This window comes from Prenolepis imparis, unplaced genomic scaffold (assembly GCF_030444845.1).
Source record: "Prenolepis imparis isolate NDT839.2.m4 unplaced genomic scaffold, iyPreImpa1.0 SCAF_7, whole genome shotgun sequence".
NCBI lineage: Eukaryota > Metazoa > Arthropoda > Insecta > Hymenoptera > Formicidae > Prenolepis > Prenolepis imparis.
The window spans coordinates 8,717,375-8,736,290 of NW_028141165.1; the positions used below are offsets into that span (position 1 = coordinate 8,717,375).

Sequence of the window (18,916 nt, forward strand, 5' to 3'; positions counted from 1 at the left end):
CTAAGGACTCGGTTTGTCCATGCCGATGATTTCCTCGAAGAGGCTGTTCCTTCCTTCCGCCTGTTCCTCGATCGTTTGCCCAGCGTACTTCAACGTCGCAGCAGCAAGATCGCCCACCGACCAACGTCTGTCCATCAGAACTCTGCTTACGGTGTCTAACTGAAATTTTTTAATGACAAAATTTACGCGATGAAAAAACTGATATTGTTTTAACAACGTTATTTTTTGTTTACCTTAGATAGACTGGGATTGCCAGAAGTATAGTAGATTAGTCTCGGTGCTCCTGCCAGGGAAGAAGCGAGCCACTGAATTACGAGTTTCAGTTGAGGATCACCCTTCAGTCTAGTCCCGCATCCCCAGTTTCCTGTAGCTATGGGCAATAAATCTCCTCCTTGTGGACTGTTCTCTCGCGGTAACTATGCACACATTAAGATAATCTGTTACAAATTATTTCTCATCTCGCTACGTCTCGCATAATTTCTCTCTTCTAATTAGTAAACATTTTAAATTCTTGCCGCTTGGTTATCGAACAACTAAAAAAATACGCGTAACATACGGAGCTAAATAAAATACAAAGTATTGTTATTGTTTTAGTTTAATAAGGAATTATATTGTTTTTTTATTATATAATGATGGAGAAAGGAGCGAATGTATGGATAGTACTTTCGCCCAATGATTAATGTATTGAACAAAGAACGAAGCAGGAAATGTGAGTAAAGATATTGTGAAAAATCGGAGATAGACTGAGAGACAGATAAATGAATTAGTTATAAGGGTTTCAAACGTGTCAGATGAGAAGCTGATCTTATTCGTCTGTCATGCACCAAGTCGAGAAGACGGAAACACGAAATCTCTCGGGCAGTCTTATCTCGACGAGTTATATTTTATCGAAGAGAGTCCTGAAGCCGCAGAAGATGCTCTTTCCACAAGCGATTTTAAATATAAAGGTAACGCATTTGCACTGCTTCATGCATTGCGATTATACACGTGTGATGCGATCAAGTCATCATTTCTGAATCACCTCCGAGGCATCGAGCAAGTTCGCTTTGCGCGTCTCACACTCGTTTGCCATTTGGCTCGACTCGGACATGGGCGGTGGAGACAGGCGTACGGTCGACTGATCATCGATCAACGTTTGGAACACTTCCGTGAACGTGACGGCCCAAAGTTTCCTACGTTGGGCGTCCTTCGTCTCTCTTACCATCTCGCTCGAGGCGTCTTCATAGCAATCTACATCTTCGGACTCAAACACCTGTACAGCATTTCAGGCTGCCTGTAGTCTAAACTCGAAACTTTCATTTACCGATATTATTATGTATATTGTTTTATAGATTAGTTTCTTTCGGTCAAAAAAATTCGACTGTCTCTCATTCCATCTTACTATATTTGCTATTCGCTACGAGATTTCAAAGATATTTATATATTTTATAAGTGTATTTTTTTAAATTCATGATTAAAAGACAATCAAATATGTATAAAATTTATTAGTTCTCTGATTTTAAAAGAAAGCATTCGATTTGTTGTCTATTATGACGAAACACGTAGCAGTAAACAATTTTTTTTTTTTTTTTATTAATAAGTGCTTTTGTTTCAAAAATGAAAAAAAAAAGTTGTAAACGCATTTGTAATTATTTCCGCAAAATAATCTTGTCACTCATGCCTTTCTAATTCAGCAATTTTTTTTTCAGGGAAACCTAGAACGTTATGTGTTCCTTACTGATTGTTGTCGTCGGTTTTTTTGTCGGGCGAGCTCCAAGCTGAGACTCCTCACGGCCAAGGCCAGCTTGTGTTGTTGGCTCACGTCGTTCGCATCGATGAAGGGCTGCGGCTCGCCTTCCTGAAGCGGCACACCGGCAAACGACTCGCTCAGAGCACGTTTCAGAAGCGAACCAGCGAATCGCACGACCGCCCGATCCCTCGCATCCAGTTCCCTGCTCTCGTCCGTTACTATCGGATCCTCCAGCCACTTTGACAATTGCTCGTAGACCTCCTCCAGTTCGGAACAGAAATCTGCACAAGTAAATTTAAACTTTTTTTCCTTAATTTATTTATTGTTGCCGAAAACAAACATCGTTCTAAAGATGAGCGATGTATTTTTTTAAATACTTGCCCGAATTGTGTTCGGTGCTGAAACTATATTTGCTACTTGCGCTCGTGTCCTTCCTTTGAAACATAGGTCCCTGACTTTGCCGGAATCGGCCTAGCCACTTTTGCTCGGCCTCTAGAGATTCCTTCAGAAACTCTTCGTCTACCGTCTCGTCCCGCAGAACGAAACCCCTTGAGCCTCCTCTTCTCACCCTGCAACATTGCATTCTTTATTGAAATAATATAGCTACTAGCTACATTTTGTAACTAAAATAGATTAAACATAATGAGAATATTTATAATCATCTTTTTTACGCGTGATTAAAGGGCAGTTAAATGTGTTTCGTTCTCTGATTTTTAAAACGAGCAAAAATAATTACGACGTGATTAATTATCATTCACACATATATATCTTATATGCATGCTTATATTGCACAAAGTAATTAAAAAGTAATTAAACGACGCCCGAGAGTCATTAGGTATCCCGATGCAATATTTTTTTATTACAAAAATTTTATAATAAGTTATATACATTTTTCATTGTCTATTAGAGATAAAAAAAATATCAGGACCTCTTATTCTCCGGGCGATTGCTCTTCCCATTAAGCTATCCAGGCATCATGCAATTAATTATTCTTTCGCTCAATACGTGCAAAGCTAGTTCATTTAATTGTTGCGTTTCTCAACTCATTATCAGACATCAAGCGTCGCGCACTAAGCTACACCTATACGTATATATATAAACTAAATGTATTTACATATGTACATTAAGGATGTATGTATGAATATTACAAATAATTGTAAAGATAATAAGCAGGGATCATTAATTGGTTAATGGTTAGCTTTTTATACTATTGAGGGTGTTAAAATTCCTAAACTAAACTTAAAATCAAGTCTATACTAATGAATCATACACCAATAAATTGAAATAATTATATTGTTCACGCATATATACAGCTTGAGCATAATTATTTCAACAAATTCAATTCTACTAAGACGGACACGAAAAGGTTTATATATGAAACTCAAACTTAGCACACTTAACTAAGCATATAATAAAGGAATTAAGAATATTAAAAGCATGGGTGACTGGACCTGGGAATTGAACTCAGGACCTTTCAATTACCGGCGAGTATTTTTATCATTAAACTACTCGAGTCCTATGTATTGTTTATTATTTTTGCGCTCTTTTATGTGTAGATAGGTACGCCGTGTATTTGTTTACGTGAATTTCAACTCACTTGATGTCTTGATCGCCGACATGACTACCGCTAACGCTTATACCAACGGCGTAACTGCTCTCGCCGGAGGAGGTGTTCGAGGAAGTCATGCCGCCGGTTGCCGTACTTTCCCTCTTCAGAGCGTCTTTCAGTCGTTGCGCGAAAGTTCCTCTTCTCTCGGGCGTGTCTAATTGCGCGCTATAGCATTTGTTCAGCTTTTGCTCCTCTTCCTCTAAAAGTTGTTTCTTCGATATAGAATCTGCTTTTCTATTTCAAATTTATTTAAAATGTGATATTCGCGCACGTACCAGGTTCCTCGTCGATGGTCTCCTTGGCGCTGTGAAAACTGTCCGTGCTCTGACTGTTGCAGCTGCTGTAGACCGACATCTGACTGAGCTGTCGCGTCACCGGCAAAACCTCCCCGCTGGATCCTAGCACGATAAATCTGTTTCTTCGATTCGTGCAGCTCGCGTCCTTGCACACCTTGTGTGGACTCGGCGGTCTCATCGATTTACCGTTAGGCTTGCTACGCACTTCCGTCGTGCTCTCTAATTTGTGGTACTCGTCGCACGGAGGCTGTTTATCTGCTCGGAAGGGGGAAACATTATTAGACGTTAAAAGAATATATATATAATTCGAATAAATTGTATGAATTAAATGGATCGCCCTTCTTCACCGCGTCTCCTACCTATCTTGGAATTATTGCTGGCCGTGAAGACCTTGTCCTCGCCTTCCGTTTCCGGCGGAGTGCTGCTGAAGCTCTCGCCGATCGGCGACAATCTGCGCGAGCCTAGGCCGATCTCCGCGTCCGGATGATCCGTCTTGATCGGATCCGTGGGACTGCTGGGCACGCGTCTTTGACGAAATCCCAGCAGCGACTTATTCATCTCCCTCAGCATATTGTCCTCCTCGAATTGCGTCAACGGCAATCGCGAATAGTCCTCGGGGTCTATGCAGCAGACTGTTACCTGCTCTCGGAAAACTGTACGATTGTTCATCTTCCCATCTCTATGGATAACGTAAATAAAAACTGCGCGAATCGTACAGATCTCGCACTTCACTCACCACGTTCGGTTGTGAAATACCCTCGAATATCGCCTTGTGCCGCGGATCATTTATCCTCGACATGTGCCTGACATCCTCGATTATCAATACTTCGTTGTCTTCTAAGGCCTCGACAGATAGTATCGCTGCGAGCATTTCCGGATGCGTCGCCACCTAAAAAAAGGATCAATGTAAATGACAATCTCACTATTCGCATAGTTGCACATTTCTTAATTTCTTTAAAATAAAATTACAATATTTTTTTAATCAAAAATTATTCAAGTTTCTAAAAAAGAAATAAATTTTTCTTAGAAAATTTTGCGAATCGCGTAATTTACTGCTACTAATCTATATATGCCAACACAAATATGTGATGTACGAATTTTAATAATAATTTATTTACATGTACAGTCTCCTGCGTGATATCGCCATCGAGGACACCGCCGCCGATTTTAGCGTTCACGAAGCAAACTTGCAGCACTTTGGATTCCGTCTCGGCTCTCTCCAATCGACCCTCGTGACGTATTGTCAGCGGACACAAAGGTATATTACTTTCCAGCCAATCTTCGATGGTCAGCCACTGCTTAGATGTCATCACCTGGAAATTGTATTAAAAGCGCATCTCTTATGTAAGTTGCAAATTATTTTAAACAAAAATGAAAATTAACAAAGAATCCAAAAAAATCTGAAAAAGTGACCGCTAGATAAAAATTTGAGGAAATTCCAGTTTAATTGTTGTACCTGTCTTGAAATTATCAGACAACCATCGAGTGCATGTTCCGTCTCGAGATAGTTGTAATAATGAAAGATACTTTTGAGTTTGGCTTTCTGTGCGTTTCTGAAAAATGATAAAGTATTTGAAAAATTATAATATTCTTCTTTCTTTTTTTAGATTGAAAGCAAAACGGTAAATTTCTTCGAGAATCTAATGCACTCGGAAATTACTCACTTGTAAAGGTGTCTGAAGAAGTTTGTAAAATTGAAGTCGCGCAATGTGGGATGCGTCTTCGCGGTTCTCTTCGGATACGTCGAGAAAAACGCGTTTGCGATTAAGGAGGAGACGAAGGCGTAACTGTATTCGACGCTATCACCTGTATAAGATAAGTAAGTCTTTATTTGAAACTCAGCTCTTCTCTCGCGCGAACGCGCTATCTTTATTTTAAATAATTTGAAGAATATGTATATTGAAAATATATATATTTTACATGATTGCGGTTTTCGGAATATTTGGGAGAATCTTGCGATAGCGATACCTTGTTGCTGCAGACTAAAGTGTAAACCTTGCGGAGGTTTAGCGTTTTTTAAATCCTTTGCCCTTTCCACCATTCGCGGTATTGTCTTCGTAAACACCTGCTCCCTTTCCACAGGATCGAGATCTTTATTTAGATAAGTCTCCAACATAGAGAATAAATCGACATCTTGCATATCCTCTTCGAGATCGAGGCTTATACTGAAAATAATACAAATATATAACAATTGCAAAAATACTTAATTTCATTTAATCTAGATGAAAAGCAAATATATATATTGAATCTAAAGACAAGCGCATATATATGTCATAGAAAGCAACGATTGAAAATAACGCGAGTCATACTTGCACATGTCATGCAATCGTTGCATCGCGTCTATTAGGTCCTCGGAATTTTTCGCCAGGGCGGCTTTGTCCAGTTGTTTTACCACAGCCGACCAGCAAGGTAGATCACACGGTAACATTACTAGAGCCATTGTAGATCTGCAAAACGCCAAAAAAAAATTACTCAAATGTGCAACTTAAATAATAACCGGACTTACTTGGTAGCAATTTTTCTCGTCAATATTTCTCTCGAACAAGCTTCCCAGAAGCTAATATCGCAATTTTTGATGCATCAACTCGAGCAAATCTGTACTTTAAAAGCGTGCTAATCGATTTGAATTTATAGTTGGCGTGATATGTCAAAGTTATGCGTGATGGATTTACAGAAGTAGCGCGATCGTAAAATAAAATCGGGCTGGAAGAAGCTAATTATTCTCTCCCTATCTATAAATCTATCATCTCAATCTTATTTCGATGCATTTACATACACAATAGGCAATCAAAATTTAGTTATTCGAATTATTGTACAAATCTTCTATGATTATATGGTTTGCATTACAATTTTTATGATTGGAAAAATTGAAATCATTATAAGTCCGAATTAATATACTATTAATCTTCCAAAACTTTCGATTTAAAATATTTTGATTTTTAAAGTCTGAAAGTTTTAATGCTTAATATGTTTTTGTGGTATTTAAATTTTTAATTTTAAAGAAATTTCTGCTAATTTTAATACTTAGATTGCATAATCTATTATATTACTCTGAAGATTTAGATTATAGATTACAAATTCTGAAAATCTTCAATATGATTAGATTTTTTTTTATATTATATCGATTCTCGTCGATTTTTCAATCACGTTTGACAGATACAAAACATTCTGAATTTTCTCATTTTGCGATGATCTTTGTAATTATATCTCCCAAGTCATTCGTATTCCCATTCGAAGAAACTTGCGTACGCAAGCGCAGGCCGGAGGGTTGGCTGGTTAGTAACCTCGTCGCACACGAGGCACACGAATATAATTAGTCTCTCTCTTTCAGGGGAAGGGAATTTACTGTCCGTCAATGGGAAAACCGCGGGACAAGACGTCTCGCGTATTTCCAGCGCGATCCGTTTACATAATCACCTCCTTTGTCCACCGCGATTGAATCGACTGATAGACCAGCTGTATAAACGGAGTCACGTCTTGCGCTCAGCCGTCTGGACGATGCCGCGCTTGATCACTGACGACGGCGACGACGATCCCGGTGTTCTGGTCCCCGCGAGACACCGGCACATAGTCGGGAATACGAATGAATTCTCGCCCTGACTGTCTAGGCCGATACTCGGATTCAAGGATATCTCTCAAGTCAGGAACCCACGTTACAAATCTCCAAAAACAATCGTATCCTCCCGTGACATCTCGACCTTTCCAAATGCAATTGATAGAGAATTCTTCTTCGAAGCTGAATTCTCCGTGAACGTTTCCCGCGGCTCGCTCGTCGTAGGCCTATACTCCTTCCACCACTTCACTCGTCGCGCTCCAGCTCGTCGGAGCTTTTCTTTTTCGGAAAAACTCGGAGAATCCTCGGAGTCTGTCCCTCGCGCGTCACCCCCTTGCCGGCTCGATTGATCGTCGTCGCGGCCGGATCGGAGCCGACACGAGTAGCCTACCCGTTACTACAATAATCCGCCGCCGCGACTACTATACCCGTTACTACTAACGCCGCGCCGCTCGCTGTCCGTAACCACTGCCGCGCGCCTCTCACCCCCTCGCAATCACCCCTCGTACTTGCACCGTCTTTGTCGCTATTTTGTCCCTCGCGAGCGGCGGTCGGCGTCGCACCCGCTATTTATAGAGACCGGCGCCGGCGCCCTGCCAAACTCTATATAGCTACTCTACATGGTGTAGTAAGTCAAAAATTGACCAAGTCACCCTGGCCAACTCGTTGGACAAAACGCCACGTTATACACATTTGCGATTAAAGTTCCGATAAAGCGTGAGAGAAGAGTGTATTGTGAAATTTTAATTATATCTTGTCTCCAATAGTCTCTTATTGAACGTATAAAATTCCTAAATGCTTGCAGAAGCTTAACCGTAGCTTTTTTCAGATATATACAATTTGAAAAATAAATTTTTATATTAAATATAAAATTGTTACGTGATTGATCGGAATATATTCCAGTTTAGTAGTTAATCTAATATTCTAGCAATCGTAATTCTAAATCACGTAGCACGTCTTTAATGATCTTTGGAAGGGACTGTGTGAGCCATTAACACACACTTTTCTAAATAAGAAGTTAATAAGTTTGTGCATTTGAAAGCTACACACGCGCACATGAAATTAATTTCTTATCCAAATACAAACTGATATCGATAACAGAGTGTGTACAATTTTATCTATGTCAAGATTAAAATCAAATAATAGGATATCCCGCCTCGTCTCTTCAAGAGCCTCTTCTGGACCTATAAAATATCGATGTAGAGGTGCACGGCTCTGCCGATAATAGGTCATAGAACTCGATAGACACAAAGTGCCAAAAATAAAGAGACATACTAGAGACAGATTGTTATTTTTAAATTTAGATATATATTACGCTTGTAATTAGGATATGATACAATCGCTTTCTCTCAGCGCTAATCAATCTTCAACAAAGACGCATTTCTGGCTTGGCGAGAAAAGCTGGTAATTTGATACTAAGCTAGTAGTGGCAAATTATTGGCAGCTCGCCATTAGCAACCTTGTACCAGATTTATTCAACGTTTACTTCATAACTATTTATACATATGCACATTACACATTTGTATATGCGATTTAACTTCAATACGCTCTGCCGATTCTTTAATGACATATGTAGCTATTATATAAACATGGTATCTTTATAATAATTGCAATGTTAAATATATTATAATGCAGTATATTAGCATTGTAAAGTTAACGCATTATAATATATGACATATCGCGTCGTGATATCGTCTCTTTATACCGCAAATCGTTAGTCTTGTAATAGTTAAAAGTCAAGTATTGTGTTTCGTTGTTCTTGTTGCCACAATAGCGAATAAATTAGAGCGTTTCGAGATATGTCAAGAGTGGGCTAAGCTTTTGGATCGGCGCGCTTGCTCGCGCGGAGATATAAACGCCCGATCGAGAGAGAGATCTCGCTTAATTCGTATAATTGGAATTGAAATCTCCGTTGCTATGTCGTCGCGCGAATATGCAAAAACGCTCAACAATCAATTACATCATTCTATTATGCAATTCGTAATTTGCTCTAATATCTAATGATAATTTTTAACATATTGACAGTATTTTAAAAATCATTATATATTTCTTCCCTGCAGTTTTTATGTATCTTTTAAACTAAAAAAAAGTGTGAGTAAAGGCGCATTTAGTCAATTAGAAATTATTGCGATTAATGTTATTCGTTTGATTGCAGCATTATTGTCTGCTCTCGATTAAGAATAAACGGATAGCTTATAGCTTGATAGGTTATATGCTACAGCTCTATTATGGTCGTGCTAAAAAAACTCTTCTCCGATTAGAGTCACGCTGACGTCACAAACAACGCGCCGGGTAGGGCATGAAATGCGCAAGGTAAACGTTCATTAATCGCGAACCGTCGTTCGCCAGGTGTGGGGAAGCTCGGTTGTTCGTATATGCAGCACGGCGATTATGTTTCCGACAGGTGCCACCACCTCGCGGAATGATTTGTGCGCTTCCGCCGCCTAGAATTCAGGAAAGTATTATGCGAAACTTGCTGAGATTATAGATGCAAGAAAAAAAAAAATATATATATATATATATATATGTACATATTTTTGCAACAAATGTATTGATAAATTTAATTTAATTTAATTTAATTGCATAGATTGGTGTGTGTAAATGTCACATACATTTATTCTCTTTTCACAATGACTGATACACCAAATGCAATGTTATTCTTGGAGATATCATTTCTATATCGTTCGTGTAAAATATTAAAATCATCAAGTTTCTTTTTTGCCATCAGATTGTGTAACTGTCAGTCAATAAATGACCTGATAAATTACGGTAAAGTTCTTTTTAATTAAAATTTGTTTTATTTTTCAGCATTTGATGGCAAGGTCATGCTGTTGATCGCTACGGCCCTGCTGCCATCACAACCGTGCGTACCCCACGGTCCCGCAACGGGCGATTGTATCGGAGAACTGCTGGAGAACGCGAGAAGAAAGAGGAAGGGGTCTCCATGTCGATTCAGTGAGCTCACGCACGTCGAACACTCATCAACGAACGGCGCCGCGACGTTACGTCCAAAAATGGTGTTTTTCGCGTAACAACAGCCCCGCCGTCGTCGGCGTTCGCCAACGTCGTCACCGATCCGCTCGCTGGAACTCGCTGACCGACCTGGTGGAGCCGCAAGGCGTCAGTCCGAGGAAGAACCAACGTAAATATACCAGTTCGCATACCGTGCGTTCCTGCGTCCTGCATGTGCTTGGTTACGTGGGTGGGTGGATGAATGTGTGTATGTGTATGTGTGTATATTTCCCAAGTATTCGACCACGAGTATAAGTGGGCCCTCGTGGAATTCTATGTCGCTTCTGATCTGATGGAACAGCTAGTGAACAGTAGAACTCCGTTTATCAGAATGCTCTTGAAAAAGTGTCTGAATGGTAATAAGGGATTTGTGCGGATTGTCTTTCTCGGAGTAATCGTTGAATGGAAGATTTAAAAGGCAATACCAATTTAATCGCATGCTCGAGAATCTTTAAAGAGCTGTCACAGATTAAAGACGATATAATTAAGTTTCATAAAAAAACTCTCAATCTCAAGAATTTGTAAATTTAACTCTGATTTTCGAGAATTTGATCAAATTTAAGGCATTTAAAATACAAGAGTCATAAATCCACGGAGCAAGATTTATGTCGAAAATTTTCTTTCATAAATAAAATTAATTAATAAGCAATTTATTAATTTGTTGGCACCTCATTTTCCAATAAAACGAGATAGTTCTGATAAATGGAGTTCTACTCTCATTCCTAAGTGCGCTGCTCCTTTGATCTCGATTCATCGATCGTGCAATTAACATTCCTTATCAAGCTAATGTATGGAACAGTCGATCATTGCGTAAATTGCGTAATAAATCAAAGCGATCGTGAAATTTTCAGCAACGTTTTCTCGAGCGACATGAATGACACGACTAAGATTTGTGAGTGCGTGCGTGGAGAGCAAAATTTGAGGGCAAAGTGAAAGTCGTACGGCAATAAATCTCTTAAGAAAATTTGATTTACGTTAATGTCGTTCACGTGCGTGTACGCGAGAGCGATCCCTATTTGAATTCGTCTGACACGTTCTAATAAACGTCGAGATTTTTCTTGCACTCTTGCATCGCGATGCATCTTTCTATCCTATGCGTGATATATCTGATAAATATATTTATGAAAGATATAGTTCTCTTATATCGAACTAAACTCTCTCTCACGCGTTTTTCGTTATATTTTAATCAGCCTTTTCTTCGTTACAATTTATTTTACAGATTATTACGTAATAATATATACGCGTAAAAACGTCGAAAGATTAAATAATCTTTGATTTTTTAGTGGGTTTATTCGCGTCCTTATTATTATTATTCAGCGAAATCTGAAAGAGAGTCCATCGTCTGCGCGACTCACCGTAAATTTTTACGCACTTACGCAATAACGTCACCGGTCGGACGAGCCTCTGAGACAACAATGATGTCATGCTGCGGTGTATCACGCTGAAATAGCTCATCGCTTTCGTGCATGTATAAATATATAATAGAAAATCATAGTGTACATCTCCGATGGACATGTTCGCGGAGTTATTGTTACAGATTTAAACAGCTTTTCGCAGCCTGTTTCAACAATAACGAAACCGCGGATTAGCCTTAAAAATGAAATCCAGCTTCGCGATAATATCTTTGCACGATGCAATTTTTTTCACCGGCCGCAAGTAGACCGCTGCGATCTAAATTTAATATTAATATAAAAACTTTTTATTTGTTATTTGATACGCGATGCTTCGCGAACCGTATCGTCGTATAATTAACGGATTTCGATAATATCTTCGTCGCGCTTTGCGAAGTTTTAGTGCCAGAAATGGACCGCCACGCTCACAATTTTAATTGTAAATTATAAATATTACACAGAAAAAAATATATTAGCTTTCATAGCTAAAATTTAGGCGGCTCCATATTACATCTGAAATTTAATTATCATGTCTAATCTTTAACTGTAATAACTAATATTTTATTAAGTTTTAGTTTAGTAAAGGAATTTCCGGTTAAATTGTAGTTAAAATATTAGTTATCATAGCTAAAATTTAAACATGATAACTCATAAGGAAATTTCAAATGTAATATATAGGATACACCTAGAATTTAGCTCTATAATAGCTAATACTTTTTTTTCAAATGAAAGAATTTCCCATCATTTTAGATGTAACATATGTAGCGCTTCGCGTGTCATTTTGGTCATAATTAGCGAATTCCGTTTTAACGCTTTCTTACGCCGTTTCTGCTCCCGTTTAATTCGAAGTTTAAACCCGAAGTCTCTCCGCCGAATTTAGCGCGAGATGGCAATGAACAAAAACGTGCGACGCGAGGATAGACGAGGAAATGGATTATTCACACCATTGGACAGAGATTCATTTGCCGCAGGTGTATGCATCACTTTCACCGCGCGCGAAATTCTCTCCTCCTTCGTGAATGCACAATGCACGATCGTTGAATTTTTTATCGCAGTAAATTGAGTTTCTTGTGATGGGACGACCTTAAAGGTCGGACCGTTTTATGCGCTTGAACATTTCACGCGAGCAATCAAGTTTCATAATTTATTCCTTATTTGGTGTGTATTCCACGTTTGTTTAATTGAAATTATTTGACTGTAATAAAATCATGGCATATTCGTGAATCAACTTTAATTCGCTATCAATTTCAATTCAAGATTTAATATCACTATGATTTTCTTTCTCTTTTTCTCAACATTAAATATATATTAAAGGAAATTCATATCTCTTCATCGAAGGATTTATTGATAAAGTTGAGATTAACAAGAAAAAGAGAAAGAGAAATGCAGAATTTAATATATATGTACAAATAACTGTGTAAATAACTCTAACTTTTTTTCGATCTGATTTAATGTTTGATATATAAGGGAAAGCAAGATACAAAATTATGTAAACGAATTCTTATCGAGTTGTAGCGTATCGCTCGATGGCGATATATATTTGACAAGTATATACAAGGTTTTTAATCACGTGACTTCATCGGCAGGAACGCGAGAATGCAGTCGACCGAGCAGCTGCGACCGGAACAGCTGGTGGGTCTGGTGGCCCGCTCGGCCGAGGGCACGGCCGCGAAAGGGATGCCGATCAAGGGCCACGAGGACCTCTGGGTGGAGATTCAGGCCAACACCTTTCGTAACTGGGTGAACGAGCATCTGAAGCACGCCGGCGACGTGGGCGGCGGCCCCGTGCTGGACCTCGCCGAGGACTTTCGAGACGGCACGCGTCTCTGCGTCCTGGTCGAGGTGCTCACGAAACGCCGTCTGCCGCGATGGAACCCGCGACCGGCGAATCAACATCATCACCTGGAAAACGTATCCACGGCGTTGCAAGCTATCGAGGCCGATGGTGTCAAGCTCGTCAATATCGGTAAGCAAACTGTATTCAATCCTTCGCTCTTTGCCAAAAATATAATTATTATGCGCAGCAAATTTGATATCAGTCGATTATACATTAATTTTAGTAGAGTCTTTATAATAAATCGTGATTAAAATAAAATCATGAATAATGAATGATTAAAAATAATGTAATAAATTATTGAAATATTAATAATACTTTAATTAATAATTATATTTAAATGTTTATAATATATATGTATATTATAAATAATAATAATATATATACATTTTATTTGCGACGTTTATGGTAATAGATACGATAGAAAGAAATGGACTTTTTTGCATACGATCTACAACGTAGATAAATACCGTGTTTTTACAAGAAATTGATGAAAATTGCAAGGGTACGAATTACGAGAAACGAAGGCCGACCGTCCGTCCACGGTCGCGCAAGATCGTCAAGGTGTTGCACGCGCTCAACGTTCAATTACGAAGCGTAATTGGAACGACGAGCGATCGCCGCGACTTGCGTTTACAATGAATATCCAGTTTGTAATTCAAAGTATCCAGTAATAGATGAATGTTAATTTAGAAAAAAAAATCAAAAAGCTATATTTTAAATCTTTCTATCGTAAATTTCTCGTAGTAGCATATTAAAAGAAGAAGCGAGAGCTCGTTTACTTCAAGATTATTTTATTCAAAGAAAAAAATTAATAAAACTCTAATTAAGTTTTATTAATACAGATTGTGTAAAGAGCGAATTTTATTTTTATACTCTGAGTCGAATTTGAATATTAATACTAATATTATACTACAATAGAATAATATTTCTGTGTTAGTGATGTTTTATATTCTGTGATCACGATCTATCTAACAATAAGTACGAGTAATGTTTATATCGCTTGAATGTGTTTTTCCTTCCGTTTTTCATTATGTATTTTCATTTATTTCTTTCCTTATATAACATTGTTTTTGTCGATTTCGTATCTCGCAACATGTTCGTTCTTTCAGTTTGTCGTCGATCGCCAAGCGGGTAAATAAGCCACGTGGGAGGAGCTCTTCGTGATCATTAACTCTCTTCTGCGGTGGCATGCGGGAAAAATACGCACGCGTGAGAGACGCATCATTAATAATGATACGCAATCAAAGTATGAGAGAGCCGCCACGATGCATTCCTCAAGTAATGAGCAATCGCTAGAAAAGCGCCCGTCTTCCTTCGCCGCCGATTAAAGGATCGTGTATACGAATACTACGTTTATGCCTCGCCAATCTATACGCGTTGATCGCTTTTAATTTTTCCCTTATACTTTCGTTGCATAAATTATCGAATACTGTCCATATGTTCTTTTACGATTCAATTTGAATTCCTCAAATTCTCTTCTCTCTGTGTTTTTTTCTTTTACGATTAAAATTCTGTTTTCAATTTTTATTATTATTAATTATTTTTATTTATTATTATTTTTATTATTTTTTTATTTTTATTTTTGACTTTTATTTAATTATTCGATTTTTCGAGACATCGTAGACTGCGAGAGCGCGCGCTGAAAGGATAATTTTCCTGCTCGGAAGTATCGGCGGCGATCCGGCCCATTACCTGGCACACGTTGGTGCAGGTAATACGTTTTCCTCGGACTCTGGCTAGTGTAATACAATAACACCGCTTATCCCAGCGTTATCCCACCTGTGAGTCAGCACGCGATCACATGTGGACGTAATCGTTTCTCGAGCATGCGGGTCATCGTCGAGCAAATATCTGTCTTTTGGCTATGCCCGAAGGTTTTACTCTTTGTGTCTCTATCTCGCGATTGTATTATAACGTGACGTCGCGAAACGTGACGCATCGTCGCGCCGCTCCACAGGTTTCCCTTGACCGTGTCCATGGACGGGTTGCCTTTAGGATCTGCAAAAAATTCCAGCGAACGATTTAAAAGAGATGAGAATTTTTGATTAAATATATACGAAATTATACAAAAAGATCCAGGGAAAAAAATTATAAGCTCCGAACGTTGCGCGTTCACGCGTCGCGATTTATTGCGCACCGTCTAGATTTTAATGATCCCCGCGCTGGTCTCTTTCCTTTTCGCGTCTCATACACACATACACACCTCGCGAATCGGAACTTCGAGGTCGTTGCCTTTCCTGTGTCGCACCGTTGGCGCCTACGAGGCCGCTGAAAACCGCCACCGCGTCGTTGTTGTTGTCGTGGTCATCGTCTTTGTCGTGAATGCGCACGCTTGTTATTGCATCGCAATGGTGCACGAATGATACCAGTTGAGATGATCGTAAGACCAAGATGAGAGCGAGAAGCTTATCTCGCGCTTAAAAGTGAAGAATACATGCGAGCTAGAAAGACGCGCAATTTTTAATTTTATTAAAATAATAAATCGAAAAGGTTCTGACAATCTGTAATTAAAATATCTTCAACTATAGAGCAAGAAAAAATTTAGAATTAACGAGAGTCTTTGCAGAAGGAAGTATTCTGTCTCTCGTAGAAAATCTGATGATAAAGATACTCTTTTAAGAGTCTATGGAATTTTTATTACACGATCTGTTGAAACGCGTGCAAGTTCTCACGACTAGCGCATCCACTTTCTTTTATGTGATGATACCCAACATCAGTCGCGAGAGAATCAGTAACAATAAAGAATTAAATCCTCAAACTTGTTCTTCAAAATCATCGTAAATCTTTCCCGTGTAATTACGACTACGGAACGATGCGTGAACACGTGCCTTCTCTTTCTGTCTCTCTTCTCTCTTTCTCTCTAGGAATTAAATTGCTTCTTCGTGCGTACTAGTCCGTTATTTCCAGACGAAAAGAACGAAAAAAAATTCAGACCGACGTATATAAATCAAATCCATTTCCTTCCTCTTATGACATTTTACCGTTCATTATTGTTTATTATACTCACCATTTAAACTCAACTTATTTTTTTCTTCCAGGTAACGTGGATATCGTGAACGGCAACCTGAAGCTGATCCTGGGCCTCATATGGTCGCTCATCGTGCGATATCAAATCGGCAAGTCCAAGTTCCCGCCGAGGAAACTCATGCTCGCATGGCTCAAGGTCAGTAATATACGTACACGCGATATAATTGCTGCCGTCGAGGTCGCGGCATCGCGGCCATAAAATCATATAGAGAGATATCATTGTCTCGCATATACGAGTCCACGTACATATAAGTATATATTAATATTACGCGAGCGTTTTCGTTACGAAAGAGTTCAGAGACGCCGACCGCATAAGTTAGCGCTTGCATAGTCGCGATAATAATATATGCACGCGCTAATTTATGCCTGCCTCCGACCTTTGAACGAATCCGATCTCTGGCGTATCTCGCAGTTCGTTTGATTTTAAGAATAATAATAATAATAATAATCGCTCGCTAATAATTTATTATTAAGGCGGCGCCTTATTCAGTTCGCTCTTCAAAGCTATTCTGTATTTTTTCAGGCTGTCTTGTCGGAATGTAGAGTCAACAATTTTACCACCGACTGGAACTCGGGCGTGTATCTGAGCGCGCTTTTGGATTATTGTAAGCCTGGTCTGTTCCCTCATTGGCGGCAACTAGATCCGGACGATAGGTAAAACAAATAATAATAACGTCATGTATATCATATTACTATATTGATCTAACATTATATATTTTAATTTGCGTAAATTTGTAGCGTTTACAACTGTCGCAAGGCCATGGAGATATCGAAACGGGAGTTCGACATTCCCATGGTGCTGGAGCCGGAGTATCTGGCATCGCCTTACTTGGACGAGCTCTCGGGAATGACCTACTTGTCGTACTTTATGAAGGAAAGCTCGCCGGGCTTCCACGCAACGCTACGATGGGTCAATTCGCAATTATCACATACCTCGATACGGAACTTCACGGTGGGTGGAGTTGAGGCGTCTCGGCTTAACAGTACTTCGGTATAATAGAGTCTACGGTGATATTCAATTATTCCGCTTTCCACAGACGGACTGGAACGATGGTAGAGTTCTCTGCGGAATCGTGAGAAATCTGGGTGGTCCGGCGCCACCCTATGAGAAACTCGACACCGACCCGTCCGCTTGGGAACATAATTTGCAAATGGGTAAGATGTTCATAAATATGTTCTCACATTTTGATACGTGATATTAAATAAAAATAACATGTCATTTCTAAGAAATCATGTGCAACATAATATAAAAAATAATTAATAAATTTATATATATGTATATATAATATTTAATAAATTATATATATATATATATATATATATATATATAAAATTGAATACATTTTATTACAAATAAATTCCTAAAAAAGAGAGCAACAGTTGATTTATTTTTATTAGTATTATTTTTATTAGTAAAATTTGCCTGTCTGTGAATCAATCGAACGATGTATATTTTTCTGTAAGGTATCGACGGCGGCAAGAAACTAGGCGTGGAGCCGATCTTGAAGGCGAAAGACATGGCGGACCAGAACGTGGAGCATTTAGGCGTGATGGCGTACGCGGCGTACTTTCAATGGGTGAAGCCTCGCCCTCAAGCGAGCCAACAGATCGCCGTGCACATCGATAGTACATCCGCCCGAGTGCAACAGCCGGTTGGTCAAGTCATTGTTTGTTAATTACATATCTCCGCCGCTAATTGTAAACAGCATTCACGAATTTTCACCTCCGCCTCACAGTTTCTTCACAGTTTCTTCATCTCGGTTCCGCCTTATCTGTCAAATCGTGGCTCGTTCAATCGATGAAACCATCGCAAAATATCCATCTTTTCGATCATGTTATTTTGACAATAAAGACATTGTATGATTGCAGGCACATTTTAAGCTAGAGATGCTCACCAAAGATGTAAATGCGAGGGAGGTGCGCGGCGAAATCATTAGTCCCAGCGGACGCGTGGAATGCAGACTTACGTGGAACGGAGTTCACGGCAAAGGTACCTTCGTACCTACAGAAGTTGGCATGCACAAGGTTTGTTCAAAGGATAACATAATTAGAAAATATATTCGAATCTTTACCTTGATAATTAAATCTAAATTAAGAAATTAAATTTAAATTTAATTGGCTCTTTAAATCTACGAATTCTTAAGACTTCTTAAGACTTATTTAATCCGATCTTAATCTTTCCATTTCGAATTTCGGAGCTCTTAGAAAATTATAAATAAAAATATATAGCACGAGATATTAAATATTATCTTCTGTATTACTGAAATTTATTTTTCGCTTTTCAGCTAATGGTGTACAACGATGGCGAGCTGGTGAACGGGTGCCCCTATTATTTTAGAGTTCTGCCGCCTTTGACGAAAATCAAATCCCCGGGTATGGATCCTTGCGCCATAGGATCTATCGTCGAAGTTCTAGTCAACAGTTACGGTATGTACCTACAGAGATACGAAAAAGGATTTCTT

The 18,916-nt window shown here is 39.0% G+C and overlaps 2 protein-coding genes and 1 long non-coding RNA gene across 13 annotated transcripts in view; 1 reads left to right on the forward strand and 2 right to left on the reverse strand.

Moving 5' to 3' along the window:
* LOC145938931 (uncharacterized) lies at positions 1 to 7,670 on the reverse strand. 9 transcript variants are annotated; one of them, XM_083042855.1, is made up of 16 exons: positions 7,052 to 7,670; positions 6,141 to 6,229; positions 5,944 to 6,081; positions 5,603 to 5,799; positions 5,299 to 5,440; positions 5,091 to 5,187; positions 4,753 to 4,947; positions 4,371 to 4,523; positions 3,994 to 4,273; positions 3,614 to 3,889; positions 3,327 to 3,537; positions 2,111 to 2,298; positions 1,718 to 2,010; positions 1,022 to 1,252; positions 234 to 416; positions 1 to 159 (listed from the first exon to the last, which is right to left on the reverse strand). In XM_083042855.1, exons 3-16 carry the CDS (start codon positions 6,072 to 6,074, stop codon positions 1 to 3), a joined length of 2,736 nt encoding a protein of 911 aa, XP_082898981.1. In that variant the 5' UTR covers positions 6,075 to 6,081; positions 6,141 to 6,229; positions 7,052 to 7,670. The 9 variants fall into 9 exon arrangements, with proteins under 9 accessions (XP_082898981.1, XP_082898975.1, XP_082898976.1 ...); XM_083042849.1 differs by having other exon boundaries at positions 6,800 to 7,670; XM_083042850.1 differs by having other exon boundaries at positions 6,137 to 6,229; positions 6,800 to 7,670.
* The window catches only part of Jbug (filamin-type immunoglobulin domains fbug), a 35,827-nt gene continuing 22,223 nt past the window's right edge, over positions 5,313 to 18,916 (forward strand). For 2 of the 3 annotated variants that reach the window (XR_014425758.1, XM_083042847.1), the window contains exons 1-10: positions 5,313 to 5,453; positions 9,996 to 10,329; positions 13,177 to 13,556; positions 16,466 to 16,590; positions 16,978 to 17,108; positions 17,193 to 17,406; positions 17,492 to 17,609; positions 17,919 to 18,106; positions 18,324 to 18,479; positions 18,740 to 18,881. Coding sequence is in view for 2 of the 3 variants with exons in the window: in XM_083042847.1 (XP_082898973.1) it covers positions 13,187 to 13,556; positions 16,466 to 16,590; positions 16,978 to 17,108; positions 17,193 to 17,406; positions 17,492 to 17,609; positions 17,919 to 18,106; positions 18,324 to 18,479; positions 18,740 to 18,881 (1,444 nt within the window). In the remaining variant the exon portion in view is untranslated. Of the gene's footprint in view, positions 5,454 to 9,995; positions 10,330 to 13,176; positions 13,557 to 16,465; positions 16,591 to 16,977; positions 17,109 to 17,192; positions 17,407 to 17,491; positions 17,610 to 17,918; positions 18,107 to 18,323; positions 18,480 to 18,739; positions 18,882 to 18,916 lie in introns of those variants that run through there. The other variant, XM_083042844.1, reaches the window with a different exon arrangement.
* LOC145938933 (uncharacterized) lies at positions 15,158 to 16,528 on the reverse strand. Its single transcript, XR_014425765.1, has 3 exons — positions 16,435 to 16,528; positions 15,631 to 15,843; positions 15,158 to 15,425 (listed from the first exon to the last, which is right to left on the reverse strand). It is a non-coding gene; the product is annotated as an uncharacterized LOC145938933 (long non-coding RNA).